Below are 25,571 nucleotides of genomic sequence, written 5' to 3' on the forward strand. Positions count from 1 at the left end.
AAATACGAAATCATATATAAACATAGTTGCCATTGGGTCCAAAGGTATGGTAGGTGCTAAACTGGTATGTAGGGAGTGCTTTCTAACCATTTCTACCATGTTTTGGTAATTACATATATACAAATGCCTCACAAATGCAGCAATGCCTCAAAGTCAAGCTACTTGTTGTTTAAACATCTGGCATTGGGTGAAGCCACCTTAATTTGATCCTGTTTTGATTTTCAGGTTTATGCTACAGTGAAATATTTGTTAACTGAACCCTGCATAAAAAGGCAGTATGGGAGTAGAAAGGGCTTTAGCTGGTACTAGAAATCCTTTGAGCAAGAAGTGCAGACCATCCCTTGCAAAGCGAGTACGACTATCAAGTATCTTGTTTCTTGCTGACGCATACCAGATCCTCCTAGAGTTACACCAGATGTTCTTCGTGTTTCACTGTTGCAGTCATCACATTTGGGTTATCTGCCTGCAGGTAGCCCTCAGCCGGCCTGAATACCAGACTCATGGGATTTCTGCATCGGATGCTGTGGCTTCTTCCATGACGTCAGGTCGTCGGGGGTATAAAACATGCAGCCGACGCCATTACATCAGTCTTTCTTGCCGTGCGGTGCCCGAAGCAGAAGCAGTTCACAAGTGCTGAAATTTTCATTTTTCGAGTTTCAGACCTGAAGTCTTCTAAAAGATAAAGGGGACCCTTTTTTCTTGCTCTAACCAATGTCAGAAAAAATTAATAATTGTCTTGCCTGTGGAATGCAAATACCTCACAGAGATTTTCATTCTTTCTGTGTCACCTGTTTAGGCCCAGACCATGACATCCCTCGCTGTCGGTTTTGTGCCTTGTTCAACGCCCGAACTGTTCGTCATTGGGCTATTTTTGTCACTAAATTCTTTCGCTCTCAATCTCCGTATTTCGATATGGCTTCGATAAGCCATCTGACTACCGATCTTCCAAAAAATCATAAGGATAAAGACAGAGACAGACCGCATAAGTCCAAAACTGCCAGCGACGCTACTGCTAAGCTAGTCGCCAGTCCACCGGTACTCAGTGAGGCGCTTTCGCAGCCCCTGATACCCACTTCTACAGATTCGCAGGCCTCTACCGAGACACATTCAGAGTTCTGTATGCCGCGAGATGCTTCTTCGACTATGGAACCTGCGGATGTCTCTACCTTGGATGAGTCCGGAGATGCTGTGCAGGCACTGGCTTCTGAGGGTGTATTCAGGCCTTTCGATTTTCATATTAAACCAACGACTTCATTTCAAACCAAAAATACCGAATTTCTCAGGCCTAACGTTCGCACTACGTGTAGGAAACCAATGATCGAAGCGCATTCTCAGGCCCACATACCACAAAAACAAATGCTTAGAATGGCTGAAGACCTTATTACTTTAATTAGGGGAAGTCAGCCTTCCCCCTCAAAAAGACCAAGAACTGATTTTCCTTTTGATTCTTCTGATCAGGAGTCTGATAACTCTGACCCTTCTGATTACCAGGACATACCCTTATCTACCTATGAGGATTCTGATGCAGAGGATTCCATTCCCTCTGCTTCCCCACCAGAAGATTTTTCTTTTGGTGAAACCCTGCATACCCTTGGAGATCATTTCCGCTGGGAAAGCCAGAACTACTCTCAGTCCAAAAAGAGACTCAGGGAATTTTTAAACTTGCCTCAGCACAGGCCTCTAGCAGCTATCCCTCCAGTTCTGGAAATTGTTTTCTTGGAATCCAGCCTTACCCCTGATACTTTGCCTCCAGCTCCCAGGAAACCTGATGGGTACTATAGAGTACCCGACTCCCACAAATTCCTCTTTAAGAATCCTGCTGTGGAACCAGAGACCATTTCCCAGGGACCTAAAGGCATTAAGGCTATAATGGCCAAAAATCCTACCCCTTCGGACAGGGATTTGACTTTCGCCACCCATTTTAAATGAATTTTGCTATGCCCTTTTTCGAGGTTAGTATACTGTACCTCTGTCTAACAGTGACACAGAAGTGATACCCGGGGTAAACCTACGATCTCCCATCCACTCATCAAGATTCCTCTTGAAAAGAGTCAATGAGGGACTCTGCCTAACCTGGACTGGGATTTTATTCCAGAGTGAAGGGAGCCTCTGGGTTATGAATCTGTCCCTCCAGCATGTCCTATTTATTTCAGTGCTGAGGTTCAAGTCTCTCGAGCACGTAGCTCGATGGGATTTGGATTTTTTTGAGGTGCAGCATGTCCATTAATTCCGGCTTGGACATGGCTTTGTACATCAGGCACAGATCGCCTCTGAGCAGGCGGTATGCCACTAAGTAGAGCTGGAGTTTCTTTAACTGGGCAGCATATGGCATCTGTTTGAGCCCTTTGATCCTCTTGGTGAGGTACTTTTGGGGTCTTTCCAGTTGCTGCAGGTGTCTGATAAGGTACATCCCAAAAGGGGCATTGTACTTAATTATGGGCCTGATGAGGGATGAGTGAAGAGGCACGATGATCTCCCCTGATCTAGATGTGAATCCCTTCATGATTAGGTGGGCTATATAAAATGTTTTTCTAACCACTTTGGCCACATGGTTTTCAAATGAGAGATTGCTGTCAACTTGGGTCCCCAGGTCCCTAATTACTTCTTACGTACGTAATGGATTACCACCTATGTGGTAATTTGTGGGCACTTTGTTTTTGCCAAAGGGGATGACTGTTCACTTTTTGGCGTTTAGCTTGAGGCCATGGCTCTGGCACCAGTTGTCTGTTTCTATGAGGCCCTTTTGTAGGATGCTTGTGTCAGCTGGAGAGTCGATTATGGCGCCTAGTTTGCAATCATCTGCGAACTTGGTCAGCCACAGTCCTTCCGTGTTGGCCTGTACCTCCGAGAAATATATACCCAATAAGAGAGGTCCCAGGACTGAGCCTTGTGGGATGCCACTTGTAATTGGTTTGGAGTCTGACATGGCTCCAGCAATTCTAACCATGTGGGTTCTGTCTTTGAGCCAGTTTGCAACCCATCTAGTGACATAGGGTTTATATTTAAGCTGGTGAGCTTATCTATAATGCCCGAGTGGGGTACTGTATCGAAGGCTTTTGCGAGGTCCAGGTAGGCTGTGTGGACCACCTTCCCCTCGTCAATGGTCTTGGTGACTGTTTCAAAGAAATCGACCAGGTTTAAGAGGCAGGATCTGCCCTTAACAAAGCCGAACTGGGTAGGATCCAGTGTCTGTAGGTCCCCAATATCTTTATTTATGAGGTTCATGATGATCCTTTCCATAGCTTTGCAGACCAAGCTAGTCAGGCTTATGGGGCGATAGTTTCCAGGATCCGTTGAGGCATCACCTTTGTGGAGAGGGACCACTGTTGCTGTACGCCAATCTTTGGGTACATATCATGTAGTAAGACTGAGATTGAACAGTAGTTTTATGTTTGGGTTTAGCTCTTCTTGGAGTTCATGTAGGATGCAGTCCAGGACACCATCTGGTCCCATTGATGCTGTGTTTTTTGCTTTGGAGAGGGCAGCTCTTACCTGAGCATCTGAGATGTCAGGGGGGCAGCACTCTGCTGGGATAGATATTTGCCCTTTTGGTGGGGAGGGGGGGAGAAGTTTGCACTGAACCTGTCAGCTAGGATGTTGGCAATGTCTGTGGGTTTGGTGTATTTTTTGTCATTTTGGACTAATTCTGAGCATATCTGGGAATTCCCACCCAGGTTCCTAACATAACTAAAGAAAGCCTTTCGATTATCCTTAGTGTCCTGTGCAATTTTTCTCTCGAAGCTGGCCTTAGACGATTTTATGATTGCCCATAGTTTTTTGCTAATACTGATCAGAGATGCCTTCCCTTTTTGGGATTTTGCTCTATCATGTAGTAGCTGCCTCCTTCTGTTGTATAGTTTGTTTATGGCTAGGGTCCACCAGACAGGACACCTGCCTTTGGAGGATTGGGTCTTGGTTTTATTTGGGATTGCATGATCCATGCATTCCTGAAGGTGTTAATAGAATGCATTTATAAAGGGTTCTGTGGTCTGGGCCGTATTTTCCACAGGCCCGGGGGCTTTGAAAGATTCCACCTCGGTTTTGAGGAGTGTGAAATTTGCTTTAGAGATGTTTTTCACTGTGGTTTTCTGGGCAGGGGGTGGGGTCGGGATGGGAATATCCAGTGAGATTAGTTTATGGTCTGATCTTACCAGTGAAGGATACACTTCTGGTCTGGAGCATAGAGCCCCCATGTTGGTGATGATCAGGTCCAGTATGTTTTCCCCTCTTCTGGGAGTGGTAACAAGTTGTTCCATAGCATTTGAGTTTATAAATTCTAGGAACCTTTGGGCTAGGGTGTTGGAGCTAGAGTAATGCTCCCAGTCTATGTTTGGGTAGTTGAAGTCGCCCAATATAATGGTGTTTGGAGAGACCTTCATATTTTCCAGTGTTCTCAGGAAGGCCGAGTGGGGTTCCTGGGTTTGGGAGGGTGGTCTGTAGCAGGCTATAAACTGGAAGGTAGTTTTACCCACTGTTAGTTGCACATGGATAGTCTCTGATGCTTTGTGCTGTGCCACCAACCTGGAGGTGTGGGTATCTTTGACGAATATTGATACTACCCCTCCTTTGGTAGTTCACTCCAAGTTTTGGGGCCGAAAATCATGGTATGAGGTATAACCTGGTAGTGCTGGGGTGCTCTCGGAAGCCTTGAACCAGGTTTCTGTTACTGCACAGATATCAATGTTCTCCATGCTAAGGAGAGTTTCGAGTGCGTGCATTTTGAGGTTTAGACTTCTGGTGTTGAGTAGCATTCCTCTTAGTTTCTTATCCCTTGTGATACCTATGGACGTGGGTTTGTCTTTTGAGCCTTGCCTAAAAAAGGCACTATGGGGGGTGGCAAGAGCCTTTGCCAATATCCGAAAGCCCAGGGGTGACAGGTGCAAGCCATCCCTAGTGAAGCATCTTGGTTTGTCGAGCATGTCATCCCAGGCTGACAGGCATTGGATCCCCTTTGAATGACACCAATACTTAAGCCAATTGTTGAAATTGATCATCTTGTCTTCATATTGTGACATCATTCTTGGTGAAGGTAAGATGCTACTCAAGGTCAGGGTCATACCGGCCTGGGCTACATGCTCAGAGAGCTCCTCTATGTCTCTTTTCATGTAGTCTGGGGAGGTACGTCTCAGGTCATTCACACCAGCATGGACAATGACCGAGTCATATTTGTACTTGCCTTGGAATGACCTGAGTGCTTGTGTTATGTGGCGGATCCTAGCACCCGACAGGCAGCTCACCGTGACCTTCTCCTTGTTCAGCCTGGTGAACGGGACTTCAGTGTGCCTGACGATAGAGTCACCTATTACAAGTGTATCAGGTGTGTTGTTTAGCCTTAAGGGCTGTGACTGTTCGGCACACTGGCTTTGTGAGCTATGTGTTGCACGTGTTTTGTTTTGGGGTAGCAGTTGCTTGGGTGTCTGCTTTGGAGGTCTCTGCTGCTTAGGCAGATTTTTATTTAGAGTCTCCGAGTATGTTTTTTTGTGTTTATGTGTTTGGTTTGCTGTTGTGGTAGGTCTATGTGAGACTGGAATTGTAGTGAGTGTGGATGTTCTTCATTCCACATTGCTGCAGTCCTAACTATTGGGGGTAGTCCGCTGTCCAGTCGGCCCGAATACCAAAGTATATGGCTGACGTCGGTCAGGGCGCATTAGACTGACGTCAGTACGTCAGGGTACTAATGCGCATGACCGACGTCATATCCTCAGTCTTTTTTGCCGCATGGTCCGATGCAGAAGCAATTTTGCGAGTGCAGGTTGGCGTTCTGAAAGTTTCTGAAGCCAGAGTTTCAGACCGAATCAAAGTTGGCTAAGTACCCCGTTGGGGAATATTTTGGTTTTTTCTTGCCTCAGTATTTAACCGGATGTCAGAAAAAGTGAATAACTGTATTTCTTGTGGGAAACAGATACCTCATAGGGATTACCATACTTTGTGTATACCTTGTTTAGGGCCTGAGCACGACGTTGTTGGATGCCGCTCTTGTGCTAGATTTAACAAACGCACTATTAAGAGAAGGTTAGACTGTGCCAGGTTAGTGTTTGGGAAGCGTTGTAACTATAAAATGCCGTCGGATGCTCCGACGCCGGCTTCGGCTAAAAAACGCAAGGACAAAACAGCAAAGCCTAGAGTGGAAGAACCGACAGTCCCAGACGTCGGTTCTTTAGAGGGCTCAGTGGAGCCGGAGGTTTTGCCAGGTGTGTCTTTGGAGTCTCAGGGAGAGACTTTACTGTTACAGGATGTTTCCTCTCAGGAAGTAGGCCAGGCTGAGGGGGCTTCTCAGGTGGCTGTTCTTCCCTCTCTTCCTAAGGTGGTTAGAGCCTCCTTCTGTTTCCAAGGCTTCTTTGAGGGGCAGGCCAAGTTTTGCTTCAGTGGGGGTTTCTCCTAGTGCTTCAGGGTCTTTGCCTAAGAAACATATGCTTAAAATGGCAGAGGATTTGATTACTATGATAAGGGGTTCTATGCCCCCTCCTGATAAGAGGCCTAGGGTGGAACCTGAGTTTGAGAGTTTTGAGCAATGCTCGGAGGCTTCTGAGTCTTCAGCTGAAGACTTGCAGGAGTTCCCTCCTTATTCTGATTCTGATGTGGATGATTCTACTCCTTCAGCTTCTCCTCCTGAGGATTTTTCTTTTTCAGAGACTCTGCATTCCATGAGGGAGCATTTTAAATGGGAAGGTCAAGATTTCTCTGATTCCAGGAAAAGGCTTAGGGAATTCTTGTTTTACCCCAGCATAGGCCTTTAGCTATACCTCCTGTTTTGAATGTGGTGGAAGATGTTGTTGCAGAGGCTTCCCTGAATCCTGATTCTTTGCCTCCTGCCCCTGTTAAACCGGATAGGTATTATAGGGTGCCTGAAGCTCATAAGTATCTTTTTAAGAGTCCTAGGGCAGACCCGGAAACTGTCTCTCAGGGGCCCAAAGGTGTGAAGGCCTCAGTTGTTAAAAATCCTGTCCCTCCTGATAAAGAGGCAAGGGCTTTGGATAGATGGGGCAAGAAAGTGTATACTTCTTCCACTTTAGCCATGAGGGCGTTGAATTGTCAGTTTCACATGTTGAAATATCAGAATTATCTTCTTTCACAGTTGAAATCTAAGGTGGATGCTTTGGCGGAAGGTATTGAGTGTAAAGAGTTGCAGGATTTAGTTCATGTGTCTGAACAGGTGGGTAAACATTCCTTGCAATGTGGTTTTGATGCTGTGCAGGCCTCCTCCAGGGTGGCTGCCACTGGTTCTGTTCTTCGTAGGCACGCCTGGTTGAGAGATCAGAATTTAGCTGAGCATGTTAAGACACGGATTTTGGATGCTCCTTTGCAGTCTGATGTGTTGTTTGGTTCGCCTGTAGAAGCAATTTTGAAGAAAATGGAGGACAAGGCTAAGTCTATGCAGACTGTTAAAGATTTTTTGCAGGTGCAGCCTCCGAAGTTTAGTAGAAATTGGCCTGCTAAGGGATGGACTTATCCTGCTTATGATTCCCAGTCTAGGGGTAGGTCTAGACGTGGTAGGGGCAGAGCTCAGGGTTCTTTTAGGCCTAGGACAGGGAGTTCCCCTGCTCAGACTTCTGGTGAAGGCAGGGGTCAGTCCTTTCGTAAGCAGACCCAATGACCTGCCTTTTCAGCTGCCAGTTCATTCTCGCCTGGCAGCACCGTTGGGAGGAAGACTGTCTCTTTTCAAAGAAAATTGGGATTTAATTACCCAAGACAGATGGGTTCTGGATATCATTCACCACGGTTACAGGTTTTATTTCCATACCTTGCCTCCTTTCAAAGGCATGCCAGACATTCCTCCTCTACAAAGACAAGAGGCTCACAAGCAAATTTCTCTGTTACTCCAAATAGGGGCCATTCAGCGGTTCCTGTGCCAGAAAGGGGCCTAGGATTTTATTCTCGCCTGTTCCTAGTACCGAAGAAGGGGAACACGTGGAGATCAATTTTGGATTTATCTATCCTCAACACTTATCTGGACATTCCCAAGTTCAAAATGTTGACGTTACAACAGCTTTTACCTCTGCTGGGCAAAGATCACTGGATGGTAACTTTAGATCTCAAGGAAGCTTACCTTCATGTGCCTATAAGACTAAGTTGCAGAAAGTATCTGCGTTTTCGAGCTGGAAATTCTCATTATCAGTTCTCTGCATTGCCCTTTGGCTTATCTACTGCCCAGAGTATTCACAAAGGTTCTGGCTCCAGTGATAGCTTTTTTCAGGCTAAAAGGAATTCAAATCTATCCTTACTTGGACGATTGCCTGATTCTGGCTCAAGAAAAGGAAGACCTTCTACAGCATTTGGAATATGTCATAGCAGTGCTAAGATGCCTAGGGTATTCTGTGAGCGAAATAAAGTCCAGTCTAGTACCCTCTCAAGACATGTGCTTTCTGGGTGTGAGACTGAATACAGCAGCCCAGATGGCCTTTTAACCCCGGACAAACAAAAGAATCTTTCCAGTTACTTCCATCAACTATCTCTTCAGTCCGGGCTGACTGCAAGGACAGTCCTTCAAGCCTTAGGGTTCATGGCATCTTGTATTCTGGTGCTTCCCAATGCCAAACTGCATATGAGGAAGCTACAATGGTAACTCAAAATGTATGGACACAGCACTGCCAGGATTTGGACACTGTCATTCAAATAATACCTTGCATTCAAAAGGAATTTTTGTGGTGGGCTCAGGAATGTCACCTAAACAAGGGACTCTCTGTGACCCGGCCAGAGGCGAGTCAGATTCTAACGACAGATGCCTCAGACATTGCTTGGGAGCTCATCTAAATGGAAAGTGGATACAAGACAAGTGGCCTGCCAGACTACAGCATCTACATATCAACATGAAGGAGATGTTAGCAGTCCAGTTTGCATTAATGGCTTTCAAGGAGTTACTTCTTCCAGGGCAGGTGTTGATTCTAACAGACAACACAACTGTCATGTGGTACATCAACAAACAAGGGGGAACACATTCTTATCCATTGTGCAGGCAAGCAATGATTTTATGGGAGACTGCGCTCAGCTTGCAACTAACTCTTCAGGCAAGGTTTCTGCCGGGAGCACAGAACTCCTTAGCAGATGTGTTAAGCAGACAAATCATGGATCCCCACGAGTGGAAACTGGATCTTCATGTATTTCAAACGTTGACAGTGTCCTGGGGAACTCCAGACATAGATCTGTTCGCTTCTCCACTAAACCACCAGCTGCCAAAGTTTTGCACAAAGAGGTTTCATCACACAGCTTGGAAAGTGGATGCTCTTTCTTTCAGTTGGAAAAATCTTCATGTGTATGCGTTTCCACCTCTGCCTCTTCTTCCAAAGGTGCTTCTAAAGATCAGACAAGACAAGCCAAGGATGATTTTAATAGCTCCAGATTGGCCTCGGCAACACTGGTACCCATTACTGAGGAGTCTGGTAAAGAAGCCTCCATGGCCTTTACCCTTGATTCCACACCTGTTGTCTCAGAGAGACGGTCACCTGCTCAATGTCAAGCTTCACTCTCTTCATCTAACAGCCTGGCATATTCTGTTTTGAAAGACAGCAGGTCTCAACTTCCTCAACAAGTTTTAAATGTGATTATGGAAGCCAGGAGACCTAGTACAAGGAAAGTGCATGAAAAATGGAAGAGATTTTTATTTTGGAGTGCAGCAAACAATTTGGAGATTTCGGAGCCAAATCTGAGTGTGGCTCTTCAATATCTTACTGAGTTATTGGACAAAGGTTTGTCTTTCTCTTCCATTAAGATTCATGCTGCAGCAATTTCAGCTCACTATGATTGTGACCCACCATTGTTTTCGCATCCTTTGTTCAAGCAATTTCTTAGAGGGGCAAAGAATATAAGACCCCCACGTAGAGCTCCTACTCCTGCTTGGGATCTCAATTTTGTGTTGGAGAAACTTACTCTACAACCTTTTGAGCCTGCGGCTACTGCTGACTTGAAATACTTGGCATGGAAGACTGCTTTTTTGTTGGCCATTACTTCTGCAAGAAGGGTTTCTGAGTTGCAGGCCCTTATGGCAGTGGAGCCTTTTTTGATTTTTCATAAGGATAGGGTATCTTTACGTACTAATCCTTCCTTTATGCCTAAGGTGGTTTCTAGTGTGGCTTTAAACCAAACTATTCATTTGCCTACTTTTTATGCAGATCCCCAAAATAAAGGGGAAAAGATTTTGCACACTTTAGATGTACACAGGCAATTGCGTTATTATTTGAGCAGGACTAAGGATTTTAGGCAGTCTCAGCAGTTGTTTGTTTCTTTTGCTTTGAGTTCTCAGGGCAAGCCTGTGTCAAAACAAACTATTTCTAGATGGATTGGGTGTTGCATTACATTTTGTTATTCCCATCATGGCAAGGAGATTCCAGCTGGGATTAGGCCTCATTCCACTAGGGCTACTGCCACTTCAACAGCATTTCTGGGGGGTGGCAACTAAGGATATTTTGGAGGCAGCTACTTGGAGTTCAGTGCATACTTTCTCTAAGCATTATCACCTTCCTCTCTACTCTAAGTCTAGGGCTGGTTTTGCCACAGCTATTTTGCAAGGCATGTTGTCAGTTCCTGCTTCCTTATGATTTGCCAGCCTCCCTTACCTCTGCTTTGGGATTCTACCCAATAGTTAGGACTGCAGCAATGTGGAATGAAGAACATAGTACAGTTTTGTACCTACCATAAATGTAGATGTTCGAGGATCCACATTGCTGCAGTCCAGTTTACCCTCCCTCCTTCCCCTCTGTGTTTAGGGGTGGTTGTGTAGGTGAGGTTATATTCTGCTAATTTTGTATATTTTGTATATATATTTTGGTGCAGGTTTGTTGGGAGTTTTTGGTTTTTGGCCTTATCTTTTTAGGGTCTTCTGACATCTGGGGCAAGAAAAGACTGAGGATATGACGTCGGTCATGCGCATTAGTACCCTGACGTACTGACGTCAGTCTAATGCGCCCTGACCGACGTCAGCCATATACTTTGGTATTCGGGCCGACTGGACAGCGGACTACCCCCAATAGTTAGGACTGCAGCAATGTGGATCCTCGAACATCTACATTTATGGTAGGTACAAAACTGTACTTTTCCTTCTCCTCCTGACTGGTTACGCCAGTACTGAGTTGAGAGAGCTTAGCCTCCAGTTTGGCTATGTGGTTGCATCTCTCACGTGTTGGAATTTGGTGGGAGGAGGAGAGGGTTGTCTGTGTACATGAGGCAGTTGTAACATTGCCTCATGATTCCCAGATTCACCAGCTGGACCGGAGAGGAGATTGACAACTGACCTTTGGACATGCTAGAATAGTATTGGCAGTTCCTTTATAATTGAAAAAAAGAGCCAATGAGGAATGAGGAACAAGGTACTCAAGGGGAGTTTGTGAGGGTGTAGTGCTTTTACTTTTTTAGTGCTGACTTATATAATTGCTTTAGTGAGCAAGTGCCAGGCTTTAGAGTAGGAATAGGGTGTTTATTATGAGAACTAGATCAGTTCTAAGGGAAAAAGTGAAGAGCAGACTTTGTGAAGCTGAGAATGGTTTAAACCCAATTAAGTGGAGCTGCCCAATGCTGTGCTATACGCAAAATCGCGCAAAGCTGCACCAAAGTGGGTTTTATACAGGGGGACTTGAAAGAGCTAGAAATTGTCCCAAAACGGCCAATAGACTACCAGATTATTGCACTGGGAACACTCCTCCAGGGATAGATAGGCTGCTCTAGGCTCTCCTGGCTACCACTGGTGTACAAAGAATCCTCCCTTTATCCAAGAAAGAAAATGGACAACACAGGAACTTTCCAAAAGTCCAGAATACAGCAAAGCCTGTATTTGGGACTACTCTAGGTCAGGAAAGACGAGAAACAAGGATAATTTTTTTTTTTTTCTTTTTTGCAACAAACAGCAGGAAAATGCAATAAATATGTAACACAGGCTAGCACACTTGAGTGTGTAGCCTCAACAGGTAAATGCAACAAACAGGACAAACTTTAAAAGTGCAGGTGCAAAAACAACTTTAAACAGTTTAAAACAGTTCAAGAAGCAGAAATACTTGCAGTTTAGCTACATCGGACAGTCGCCCAGGTAGTAGCAGGAAAAAAAAAACACTTTTATGTTGATTCCTGATTGTGCAGTACATAAAGATTTACAAGAGTTAATGCATTCTGCTAACCAAGTTGGTAAACATACTTTGGAATGTGCTTTTGATGCCTTAGAAGCATCTTGCAGGGCTTCTCTCACTGGGTCTGTTCTTAGAAGGCATGCTTGGCTTAAGGAACAAGACTTGCCAGACCATGTCAAAGCAAAATTACTAGATGCACTGTTAAACCAAGTGTGTCTATTTGGCAATAAAGCTGAAGAAGTCCTCAAAAGGATTTAGGAAAAAGCAAAATCTATGCAAACTGTTAAAAATTTCTTAAAAGTTCAGCCACCTAGATTCAGTAGGCATTGGCCTTCAAAAAACTGGTCTTTTTCACTCCCTCCCAGACCTTCTCAGTCCAAACCCAGGGGCAGTAGACCACCAAGACTACAGTCTCAGGGTAAGTACAGATCTAAGCAATGGAGTGCACCCACGTCCAAAACAGGGAGTAGTAAGCTGCCATCCTATGGTACAATCTCACAATGACTTATCCTTAACTCTTCCAAGCCTTGCCCAAGTACTTGCACCTTTAGGAGGGAAACTTGCCCTGCATGCCAAAAACTGGGAGTACATTACCCAGGACCGATGGGTCTTAAACATTGTTTCCCAGAGATACAGATTCCACTTCCACTCACTCTCAACCCCAAGCAGATGGCCAGATCTCCCCCCAAACCAGTGGGCAGAGGCCCAAAAGCAAGTACTTTCTCTTCTCAGTATCAAGGCTATTCAACCTGTCCCAGCAGAACAAATGGGACAAGGCTTTTGCTCCAGACTGTTTCTGATACCCAGAAAAGAAAACTCTTGGCGTCCTATCCTGGATCTGTCTATTCTCAACTCCTTTCTGGGGGTTCCAAAATTCAAAATGCTTACTCTCCAACAGCTGCTTCCTATGCTAGCCAAGGACTCCTGCTGCAGGCAGATAACCCAAATGTGATGACTGGAACGTGAATACACTCGAACATCTACATTTATGGTAAGTGTACACAACTGTACTTTATTACCCAGTTGTTGAAGCCAGTCATTTTTACTTTGTACCCAGGCATCACGCTTGGAGAGGGAGGAATTCTGATTGGTATCAGGGTCTTGCCTGTTTTTCTGCCATGCATAGAGAGCTCAGACATGTCTTTTCTGCATCTTCCTCATTTCTTTGTCATTCACCCCCATGTACACAACTACCATGTCATACTTATATTTGTCTGGTGCAAGAGTCCTAAGGCCATTTATACATTTGTCCAGCCTACTGGGTGGGGAAACTACATTTTAGCAGTCACTAAAACATTTTTGTTTGTAGAGGGGTCTGGTGTAGTGGAGTTGAGGCTCTTTGTCTCATTGTGACTCTTAAATGTGAGATTATGTGATGTACTGTTTGATTTTGATTTTTTGTAAAACTTGAAAACTATATTGTTGGACAGTATCGTACAGATGTTTGGCACATATTGCTAATACTTTAACAGGAGGACACATTGTTGCTGGAGTTTGAACCTTTTAGTAAAAGGTTGCTTCAGTCACAGAGAACATGTAGTTGTGAAATTGTGTAGTCCTCCTCTGATTCATAATGGCTGTATAATGATGTAAGCATCTGCTAAATTTGTTGGGTTTTTCTTTTTCAGATATGTACATTGGTACCTTGAGCTACTGTATTTTCTTAGCTGACACTGTGACTGTCATGCCTATTTAATTTGACATACTTAGTGCCATTTTGTTTTGCTTCTAGTGGTAAGGCAAGCTATGTGGGTTATTTTTCTTGTATTATCTAGACTTCAGTCTTGGAGCTGCCATGCCTTTATGCTTTCTGTGTCATGCTGCACCGGTACTAGTCCCCATGATTTGTGTTGTGCCAAATTTAATTGTTAATGATATTGTAACGATTACTAAATCGTATTGATTTTGCTAAGCTATGTATTCTTGCTTTAGGATGGTAATCATTTTTATTGTTTGTTATTTGTAGTTGTTTACCTTACTTATTACCTGCTACCATTATATTTATGATTTTTGCTTTCTCGTTTGCTGTAGTAATTTCTTTGGAGCATTTTTCCTAAGCCTTCACTATAAATAGGTGTTGTCTGGTTAGATAGCCTGATAAGAAAAATATAAATAAACAACATTATCTGTATAACTTTCATGATTGTTGCCAAATATAAACTCTTCCACATACAAAAATCTAGGAGGACGTCATTTCGTACAAAAAGGCAACTTTATTAGAAACCAAGAACAATGTGTAAAAACCGAAAATGAACTGGCGCCTCGGCATATGCCTCCAAGGTTCAGAACTTTGAAAGACACTAAAGCACTTCAATATTTATTTCTGTTCTTTTATTTAGAATTTCTATTTTTATGTATCACATCCAGTGTAATAATGTGATATATAAAAATAGAAATTCTAAATAAAATCTGTTCGATACTCAGCTAGAGCGTCTACTGTATGGAGACATGCGTGAATGGGTGTACCTTCGTTGAAGGTTGTGCGTCACGGCCGGCAACTCAGCACGTAAAAATCTACTGCCAATCATTGGCAGACAGGAGTTCCGCTGTGGCAAAGCCGAAAGACACAACAACATCCAGTGTAATAATATATATCATATCCAATGTAATAATGTATGGTATAAGAATTTGAAACTGAATATTTCATAATGAAATTCACCTAGCATAGCAAGTAGAGTTGTACACACACATATGGTAGTGAGGTTTTGGAGTCTCAGTGTTAGGTATGCACTACTTGTAGTTACATGGCTCAGGGAACTACACACGTCATTAATGGGAAGTTGTCCAGAGTTCCAGGATTATTTAATTGTTATCAAAAAATGGTGATTTATGGGTTACTTTGCCCCTGTAATAAGTTTTACATTGGTAAGACCATACAACAACTTAGGATGAGGATACACAAACACATCCAAGATGTCAAAACATTGTCCTACCAGCCCTCTAGCATCACATTTTTGCAAATATCATAATAGTGATCTGGATTTGTTGAGGTTCTTTATAATGCATGTGTTGACATGTTCTGATTTATATTTAGATCCTTCTGCTATGTTATTACAGAAGGAGGCTTGATTTATTTTCACATATGATACTTTGCAACCAAAGGGCTTTAATAATGAATTACTTATGAAATATTTAATATAACAGCTTTGGAAGTATCTTGGAACTTCATTTCATAGAAGTTTGGATATATATAATTTTGTATTCATCTGGCTTATTGTTGTTGTTGTTATTATTGTTATTCTTTGAACTCATTTGCTTCAAATGAATTTTTTTTGCTGTATGTTTTCATTTAAATTCATATGCATTCTGGTACGTTATTTTGTTCTGTTTAGTAATGTTGTAATTGAGGAACTGTTTAAGTGCTTTAGTGTGTTTAAAACTTTTGAACCTTGAAGGCATATGCCGAGGCGCCAGTTCATTTTTGGTTTTTACAGATTGTTCCTGGTTTCTCATAAAGCTGCTTTTTTGTGCCAAATTATGTTTTTCTAAAACATTATCTGTATAGAATGTAAGGTGTGACACTGCTATTGGTAGAAATTATTAGCATTTCAAGTTTGTGTACATGTACATGTTTGATCTTCATTACTGAAGACTGTTTCTTGTCCATAAATAAAGCAGTCTAACAAATTAGAATGAACGAAGAGTACTACACAGGTACCTGAACACAGTGTGCATACACCGGTCTTTTTTACACAGACTGACAAGAGCTGAAATACAAAACAAAAGTAAGTTATCTATTCCCTGTGAAAATGATTATACAGTTGATCTTTACTAGTAAATAGCTGCATTTTCTAGTAGCCTCCTGAAAGAACATGACTGCATTTAGCTGTAGCTCTTTTGCAGAGCATGCATATTATTGCAGATGCCAACTGTGTCATGCATTTCTGTGTAACTTAGAAAGTTACATATGGTTTCTCTTTTGATTTTGTTGCAGGTATGAAGTTGCTCCTAGATCAGACAGTGAAGAAAGTGGTTCTGAATATGAAGAAGAGGTAAATCTGTTGTCAGACTTGGTTGATGTTGCACGGAAATTGTGCTGTTTACTGACTGATTGACTGGATTTTTGATCTGTAACAGTTTTGTTTTGACCATGGCTGAAAATAGAATCAGGGGTCGCTTTGTGGGCATTGCACAGTCAAAAAGGAGCTCATTTGATTTGGTCATGACAGTATCTGGAATGAGAAAGCAGTACCGTACAGGCTTGCCACATTTCTAGAAGTTGTTTTTGTATATTTCCAGTGATGTAGTATATTGTGCTTCTTTGCATATATAGCATGTTAACAAAACTGCAACACAGATGTGCTGACATACCCAGCAGATCAGACCAAATATATATAAATGTAATATATATTATATATAAATATAATGTTAGGTTTTTCACTAAGAAAATAATGGGACTCCAAACCGTGACCTACATGGACAGGCTAAAAGCCCTGTCCCCTTACTTTGTGTCTTGTAGGCTGAGAAATAACTTGTGCCTGGCTTATAGGGCAATTTCCAACCCTGTCCTAATGGAAATGCTGCACATCTGCAAGTCATATGGCACAAGAGCCAATCGCTGTAGGGATCTCAGCCTTGCTTGACATTAACAGAACATGCTGGGGAGACGGATATGTCTCCTAGAGACTGCCCCTTCTCCGGAATAGACTTCCTGTTCACATTAAAGAAAGCTCCTCACTGACCCTATTTAAATGCATCCTAGACAATTGGATGGGAGACCACAAATTAGTCCGTGGGGTGGCACCCATATCCCTCATGGACAGAGGTAGCCAGTGTTGATCACATACCCACTCTGTTCATAAATTCGTTCTGCGAGTTACCCAAAAAGAACAAATGGGGATACTTGGGATTAACATGGCTAGGCTTACGAAGGCTCTAGGGCCGCTGACCTAGTAACCTGTTATGAACCTCCTATATTATTATCATATCTCCTTGTAGACATTCTAACATGAAGTGCAGACAACTAACTTACTGTTTTAACTATGCACCCATTTCCTTTCTTTGAGGTGCCTTTTTTCATATTCTTTAAAATGAAAAAAAGTCAGAATTTGTCTCATAAAGTAGTTTTTATGTTTGCTTGCATGCTTGTGTGAACAAGTTGGTCACACGAACATGCACGCTTATGTGAACATGTTGGTCTTCTTTGGCTTTGCGATGCAAAAGTAGCATTCAGCAATACAGCTCATCTAAGCCCTGCCCTAAACCTTCAATTCTCACTTGAAGATTTATTTCAGAGATAATCTCAGTTGACTGATGACTAATTAATTTTCAGTGATGTCATTCTGGATGCTGCAGTTAGACTTAAAAATGAAAAATGTGTTGATTTCACAGGTTCTGTCTGGACAGTGGAATGACTGGTGCCTTTGGCACCCTCTAACAATGGCAACAAACTCTACACAACTCTATCTCCTCCCTACCAACAATTCCCTGCTTCCTGCAGATGTCATTGCCTCCTTTAAGACAATGATGTCTCCGAGCAGCTTGCATGTTTTTGTAGTGGAATTAGTAGCTTTTTCGTGTGGCAAATGTTTAATTTTTTCGTGGATTGCAATTTTAATTGTTGATTAGTGGTTAGATTTCTAGACTTCTTGAGCACTTTACTGTTTTTTTTTCCAATTTTCTCCCTCTCTGTCCTTCCACCTATTCCCCGCCCTACCCAGTAACTTCTTGGAACGTTGGCCCACTTGGACTTGGACTCTGTTTTACTTCATTTTCTTGATGCAGAGCAGTATTGTGCATGAACAATGTAGCGTTTATTTCCCTTTTAGAACTGTTGAGTGTTTGGTAGCTTGTGTGGTAGAAGTGTTAAAGTACTCTTATAATGGTTGGTGCTTAACCATGGACAAAGAGGGTAAATCAGGCTTCAAAAAGTGTTAGTCCTATAGTAACAGAATTCCTCTGAAATGATTTGCATCTAGAAAGAGTAGGGGCTTCACACTTCTCTAGTAGCTGTGCCCTCTGAAAGAATTTGTTCCAGGACCCTAAAATAATGAAAAAACTCAAAATCCAACTACTCCTTCCAAGTCTTCTTGTCCGTATGGACAAGGAGTCTTTGGGTATTACCGAGTGTTTGACATCCAGAAGACTTACTGGTAGCTTTTCTTTGGAGGGAAAGACCTCTCTAAGCTGATGTCTTCCAGACCTCCTTCAGTAGCTTCTTTTAGGTCTCGCAGATCCCTCAGGAGTCTGACTCAGCTTGATTGATAGTACAAGATGTCAGCCTTTGTCAAGGCCCACCTTCACTAAGGTATTGTCTTGGCCTTGACAGTTACCTTCTTCGGGCTGAGGAGTTCCATCTATTTTCCTGCTCCCATTCCTCCTCCAGTTCTGGTTTTGGTTATGGTAGCAAAGGAATCAGCACTGACCGTCATGTCAGGCCCCTTTGGCATGGACAAACTGTATGTCTCCTGCACAAATGGCTTTGGCACAGCTGGTCGCCATTGAGCCTTTGGCTCCTAGAGGGCTGGCATTGATGGCAAGAGTGCTATTTTCATTGTCTGAGTACTCTGTGTTTGTTACTTTGGAACTGAAGATCCCTGATTTGGCATCAGTCCCAGAACTTTGCTGCCATCAGTCAGCACGGAGCTAACTGGATTTGCACTGTTTCCACCTTTTTCTTCATTGATGGTTTTGGTTTTGAACACTTTGGCAGATGCTATAGTACAGAAGGGAGTTACCCTGCACTGTTTCATTCATATCATGCAAGCATTACAGTTTCCACCCCAAGAGTACCATGGAATTTGGGAACTTGATTCATCTATCATCTAGACTCTGTCAGGACTAGAGTAATTCTAGGCTACGACTAGTGAGATCTGGAGGTCTGTCTTTGCAGGTGAGTTTGGATGAGGACTCTCATTACTGCCTCTTGATGAAGAGAATTTGCAAGATGAAGAACCTGGGCCCTCCCTTGGATTTTCACACTCCGGTCACAGATCTGGATGCGAAGGAGGTTTTCCTCTTAATCCCATCCAGTGGATCCTTCCTTTAGTAAGATTTTGAAAATGATGAGGCAGAGAGGATCTTGGCCCATTTGACCCTCACTTGTTCTGAGGAGAGGGTCTTACAGGAGGCCTATAACTGCTCTCCCACAGTAGTGTCTCTGCAGCAAGGTTTGGAAAAATCCATAGTGGGAGTCCATCTCCAGAAAGCCAGATGGGGTTCTCTGTAGTTAAAAAGGCAAGTGTTGTTGGAGCAAAGAGCCTCTTAATGACTCCATCGTAGTTGCTGCAGCTATGAAGAAGGGTATCCCGGAGGACGTCCAAGCCTTCCACCCCTATATAGGGATTTCAGGGTGATGGGTAGCTAAGGAAGCAAATGTATACATTTGTTATGTTTGCAGTCAGGGCTTTAAACAATTTTGCACATATGGTTGATTTTCAGAGAGAGACTGGCCTTAAAGTTTCTGAGAATCTGAAGTGACTACCAGCCAGGGAGCACTGATCTCATTTGGAGACTCAGGTGGCAATGATGACTACCATTTCCTGTCAGTCCATGGATCTACTACATAACTTGATGGATGGCATGGATAGAGCTGCAGCATCAGGCTTGACTCTGAGGACATTGGCCTGTTTGCAGCTCACAGACTTCCTGGACTACTTCAGTGTGGCCTTCGCTAATGCTCCCTTCAATAACAATATGCTGTTTGGGCTGCAAGTTAAAGAGAGGTTCTCTACCTGTGAGCAGGAGGTCAGAATGCTCACTGATGTGGGAGTTAAGTTTGTCACCCCAGCAGCCCTAGCACAGACAGCACCAGGACGGACAGACGTTCCTTGGGCAGAGAGGAATCTCCATCCAGATACCACCCCAGAGGAAGAGGTAGTCCCTGGAATCAGGGAGCTAGGAGGTGTTTTGAGGCTTTCATCCCTATGACCCCCTAAAAGTTTTCCCGATTGTTTCCATCTAGATGCATTTTGGGAACATCTCTTCTTACACACACACTACCATGGATAGCCATAATGTAGGACTCGGGGGTAAGTGGAATCATACCTAGAGGTTACTTCATTCCCTTTTCAGCAAAACCCTCGATTCAGACTTTGTAACCCCTTAGTGTGCCTCACAGCAAAGGGAAGTAGCTTCAAGAGAGGTTCAACTTCTCCTCCAGAAAAAAAACATTCCAGAAGATCCCACCAGACCAGACATGATCTGGATTTTATTCCAGATGCTTTTTAGTACCCAAGAAGACCAAGGACTTCAGGCTGATTCTTGATCTAAGTCTTCTCAATCATTTTGTAAAGATGTAGACTTTCCAGATGGTCGTGGTGCAATCCATGTTACTGGAATCCAGGCAAAGAACTGGATGTGCTCTCTTGATCTTCAAAATACTTACCTGCACAAAAAGTGGGCAAGACATCAAGAAGAGTCCTCTGTTTCCAGGTCGGGGCCACCACTGTCTGTTCAGGGCCTTGCTATTTGGCTTCACTCCAGACCCCTTTATCTGATACGAAGACATTTACAGAAAGCTAAGGCTTGCAAGGCTCAACTCATTCTCATAGCCCCCTTCTGGCCCTGCCAGACTAGATTCCCCTTGCTGTGGCCTCACTTTCAGGAGAAATACATTCGCCTACCATGGAGTTCCCCATTGATGACTCACCAATCCATATGATCTCACTTGGGCATTCTGTCTCATTGTCTTGTTTTTTCCAGTTCCAGTAGTATCCAGGAACTCTTGCAGAAAGCTTCAACCAGATGGATTTATAAGGTTGAATGGAAGAAATATTCAGAGTGGGCTTCAAGCAGGCATTTTTTTGTCTATTTCGGCACTGTTGGGTAGGTGTTATTTCTAACAGTTATATAAGAAAGGAGCTAGCTACTACTCAGTTAGGGTTCTTTTGACAATAGTTTCACTCATTACCCTTTGTGTAAGGCCTTCATAAAGGTATCTTTCATCCCTCGCCTATATTGACCAGACCATCTCCAAGTTGGGATCTTAATTTTGTCCTTGAGTGTCTATAACTATAACTAGATTTCCCTGTGAACTGACTGCTTCAACCATTCTTAAGTGCTTGTCATGGAAAACAGTGTTTTTTGGTAGCTATTACTTTCACTGGGAGAGTTTTTGAGCTTCAGGTCCTTTCTTTTCAATACCCTTACATTGTTTTTCAATTAGACCTTGGGTCTTTTAGGATGAAACCTTCCTTTATGCTAAAGGTAGTTACTCAGGCTAACTCGAACCAATGCCAGTGTTTTTTTTTCTAAATATTCTGACAAGGGAAAATACCTGCTATATTTCCTGTATATATAAAAGAAAAGTTATTTTTTACCCGGACCTCACAAAGAACTTAAGGAAAGATGAACAACTCTTTGCTGGTTTTGGACTGTATGTCATTTTCTTGCCCTTCAGGTAGAAGGCTTTCTGTACTACCTAAGACTCATTCAGTTAGGGCTCAAGCTGCAGTCATAGTTTTTCTCTGTAACTTTCTGCTTGATGAAATTACAGCAATAGCTTTGTGGTCTGCATACCTTTTCTAAAGATTGTAGTCTATTCTGTTTCTACACTGAGAACATCTTTTGGTGCAACCATTCTCAGATGTTTACTGGGGTAGGCCAGCCTGGTTAGCTGGGGACATTCTTCTTCTGTTATGTTGTCTGGACAGGACCTGAGAAATATGTAAGTTATGTGCTTACAGGAAAGTTGGATTACTCTGGTCTCTGTCCAGATGTAGGAACAACCGGCCACCCCTTTTGCTGCCAAATTGTCATTTATGAGGGAGTTATGAGGGACTGCAGTAGAATGTTATCTTCCTTTTACTATTTCTTTGTATACATTAGTGTGTGTGTGTGTGTGTGTGTGTGTGTATGTATCCCTGTTTATTTTTGGCAGTGTCGATATGGAGAAGGCAGCAGGAGCAGGTGATTGTGGGTAAGGAGGAGCTTGAGTTGTGAGGAGTTTGTTGCTGTCACTAGAGGGAGCCAAAGGCACCAATCCTACTAGTGTCTGGACAAAAAACAGAGAACCATGACTTCATTTCATTATTCTGTAATCCCTTCTTATGTATCAGCTTCCCAACAGACAGAATTACTACTTTCCTAAAAGCATTCATCAGTAAGGGCACCAACAGGATACATTAATTTCCCTAAGACTTTTTATTGCTCTGAACTACTGGTTACAGTAAAGATCTTTCCCATTAAAATCACCTTTGTGAGTGATTTTAACTTGTGACAGAAAATTTCTGTAGTTAGCAAGTTTTAATGTGTTAACTTGCTTATTCGGTGTTCCGAGATGAACGTTTGCTATGGAAGACAAATCTTTCTTTCATATTAAATTGTGTTAACAGTAGATGTGCGTCAGAACTCACCAATCCAGGCAAGAGAGTTGTTGAATTGGAATTCGTACAGGCTGAACCTCTTTTCTTTCATTCAAGGTAAGGAAAGAAGTACCAGTCAGTAAGTAGATGGTTAACTAGATCACTAGATTGAGGTTTACAGCGACATGTACGAGGCACCTTTGAATGTGTAGTTTGTCTCTGAGAGATGATGGTTTGTACTGTAAACTTTGATATCACTGCTTTTCTTTTTTTCCCCTCACCGTGTTCTTTTTGCATATATGGTTGTTGACCATCAAAACCCTTCTCTTTCGGTCATTTGCACTGGGTTTCCCTAGCATGGATGTTAGAACCAAGTGGAATAACCATTACCTAGGCAATAATGGGAGTGATTTTTGTTCTCAGTGGCATCTTGTCAATGTAGGTGTTTCCGATCAGATATTAAGCTCATTCCAGCTAGCTGAGATGAGTACTCATGTCACTGCAGCAAGTCGTACACCTTCTTTGTAGACTTGGTTGCTTCTGCTCATACATTAATGAGGGCTGCTATCACCAGCTTGGGATTTCTGTGAGTGTGCTTCCATCCAACACAGTAATGAATATTACCTTCACCAGCTTTGGGTCACCAAGCCCATGTCCTCAGTACTGCATTTTGTATACTCCACAGGCATTTGCTTGTATGATAGTCATTAGCCAAATGTAGCTACCACTCCTTCTAAACACCCACACACACACGGACACAGGATAGTTAAGCTACTCACTCACACACTCCCCATGTACAGCTCTTCCAGTGCCCAAGATGTTACATGAACTCAGGTCTTCTGGTCATAGTCTTTATCCTTCTACTGTGCCACAGAGTTGGGCTCCGAATACACCACTTTTGTTTAATAATTTTGGGCTAATACATATTTGTTTCATTATGTTGACAAATTTAATGCAGAGCCAGTATTGTATGGGATTATTTCTTATGCTTTCACAGTTTATCTTTGATATTTATTTTGGCTATTGTGGTTATATTAAGTCATGATATGTGCAGTGCTAGTCTTCATTATAAGCTACATATTATCATTAACCCAGATAACTTTTTAAAACCTTTCCACTTCCCAAAAGAGATATTGTACTGCTTGCAAGTCTGCCCAGGTATTGTGATATACTGTCAGAGTGACCACCTTTTCCAAAGTACAATAGCACAATTATGTGTAAATTTACATCCCATATTAGTAGCTCTTCAACAGAGGTCACTGTAATGTAATAATAAGGCTAACTTTCCCTCCATCTCACTATGAATTGTGCATTGTTTTAGTGTTATGTTTCAGTAATATTTAACAACAACAATAATAGCTTTTATTTTGAAATTATTGGACTATTACATTTTAAATAGGTCCCTGTGAATCCCAAAAGGGACTTGGAAGAAATGAAAAAATGATCTAATTGTTGGAACATTTTTACTTAGAAGTTTTTACATAGAAGCTTTTTTAACAAGAGATGACATAGCCCTGATTTATGCGAAAGAAAATGTAAAATGCTGGAGGTGTAATGGGAGCCTGGAAGCAAATTGGTGCCATGTGATTTTAGAGTGTCATATGATTATCCCATTTTGGACAGAATTTAGACATTTTGCTAAAGCTTTATGGCCAAACAATTGTATTATCACAGATTCTTTGATTTTAGTCAGTGTTCTAATTATAGGTACTGTATCAAAAACTCAAGTGCTTCTCCTGTGGTTCATCCTGGCTATTGTCAGGAAGGTCATCAGATTGAATTGGAAAAGGAAAAATGCCCTCTCTTTTTCAGAGTTTATTTACTTAGCAAAAAGTGTATGTAAGAGGGAATAGGTTCATAGGTAGGTACTAGGCTATCTGCCCGAAGGCATTTATAAGCCTAGCCAGAATGTGTTGACTTTCGTCGCCCCCTTAGATTAGTTCCCTGTGCCTCTGTCCAGCAGAGCCACTGAAGTGATCCCCGGGGTAAACTTTCTGTTTCCCATCCAGAGTGTTAGTGAGGAGCTCTGCCCAATGTAGATTGGAATCTTGTTCTAAAGCATGGTAAGTTTCTGGGCAGGAATCTATCCCTCCAGCACATCCTATTTATTGTTGTGGTGAGGTTTAGATCCCTAGAGCATGTGGCTCGAGGGGATAAGGTTTTCTTTAGGTGGAGCATGTCCATCAATTCTGGGTTGGACATGGCCTTGTATGTCAGACAGAGATCACCTATGAGTAGGTGGTATGCAACCGAGTACAGCTGGAGTTTCTTCAGTAGAGCTGCATAGGGCATCTGTTTGAGGCCTGTGATCCTCTTGGTCAGGTACTTCTGTGGTCTTTCCAGCTGTTGCAGGTACCTTGTAAGGCCCCAAATGGGGCGTTGTACTCTATGATGGGTCTGATGAGTGATGAGTAGAGGGGACAATGACCTCTTTTGATCTGGATGCGAACCCTTTTGTGATTAGGTGGCCCACATAGAAGGATTTTCTAACCACTTTGGCAATGTGATTATCAAAGGTGAGATTACTATCTACTTGGGTACCCAGATCCCTTATTACGTCTTCTGTATTTAGGGGACTATCACCTATGTGGTAGTTTGTGGGTACTTTGTTTTTTCCAAAGGGGATGACTGTGCACTTTTTGACATTTAGCTTGAGGCCATGGTTTTGACACCAGGTATCCGTTTCAGTGAGACCCTTTTGGAGGATGTCTGTGTCAGCCGGAGAGTCAGTTATAGCCCCTAGTTTGCAGTCATCTGCGAACTTGGTCAGCCATAATCCTACTGTGCTTGCCTGTACCTCTGAGAAATATATACTAAACAGGAGGGGTCCTAGGACTGAGCCCTAGAGAACACCACTTGTAACTGGTTTAGAGTTGGACCTAGCTCCCACAACTCTCACCATGTGGGTTCTGTTCGTGAGCCATTTGGCAACCCATTTTGCGACATAGGGTTTTATGTTCAGGCTGGTGTGCTTGTCTATAATACTAGAATGGGGTATGGTGTCAAAGGCCTTAGCAAGGTCTATGTAGGCTGTGTGTACCACTTTTCCCTCGTCTATAGCCTCGGTAACTGTCTCAAAGACGTCCACCAGGTTTAGTAGGCATAATCTGCCCTTAAAACCGAACTGGGTAGGGTCCAGTGTTTGGAGATTCCCAATGTCTCTGTTAATGAGTTCCATGATGATGCACTCCATAGCTTTACAGACCAAGCTAGTCAGGCTTATAGGGCAATAGTTCCCAGGGTCTGTTGTGGCTCCATCTTTGTGGAGCAGAATAAG

At 42.8% G+C, this 25,571-nt stretch overlaps 1 protein-coding gene across 2 annotated transcripts in view; it reads left to right on the plus strand.

Moving 5' to 3' along the window:
• LOC122793098 (probable global transcription activator SNF2L2) overlaps window positions 1-25,571 on the plus strand; it is a 2,696,898-nt gene that overhangs the window by 1,176,929 nt on the left and 1,494,398 nt on the right. For both annotated transcript variants that reach the window (XM_044060828.1, XM_044060829.1), the window contains exon 13: window positions 15,985-16,042. In XM_044060828.1, the coding sequence (XP_043916763.1) occupies window positions 15,985-16,042 (58 nt within the window). The remainder of the gene's footprint in view (window positions 1-15,984; window positions 16,043-25,571) is intronic.

Source organism: Protopterus annectens, chromosome 2.part0 (genome assembly GCF_019279795.1).
Source record: "Protopterus annectens isolate FY-2018-M chromosome 2.part0, PAN1.0, whole genome shotgun sequence".
Taxonomy (NCBI): Eukaryota; Metazoa; Chordata; order Ceratodontiformes; family Protopteridae; genus Protopterus; species Protopterus annectens.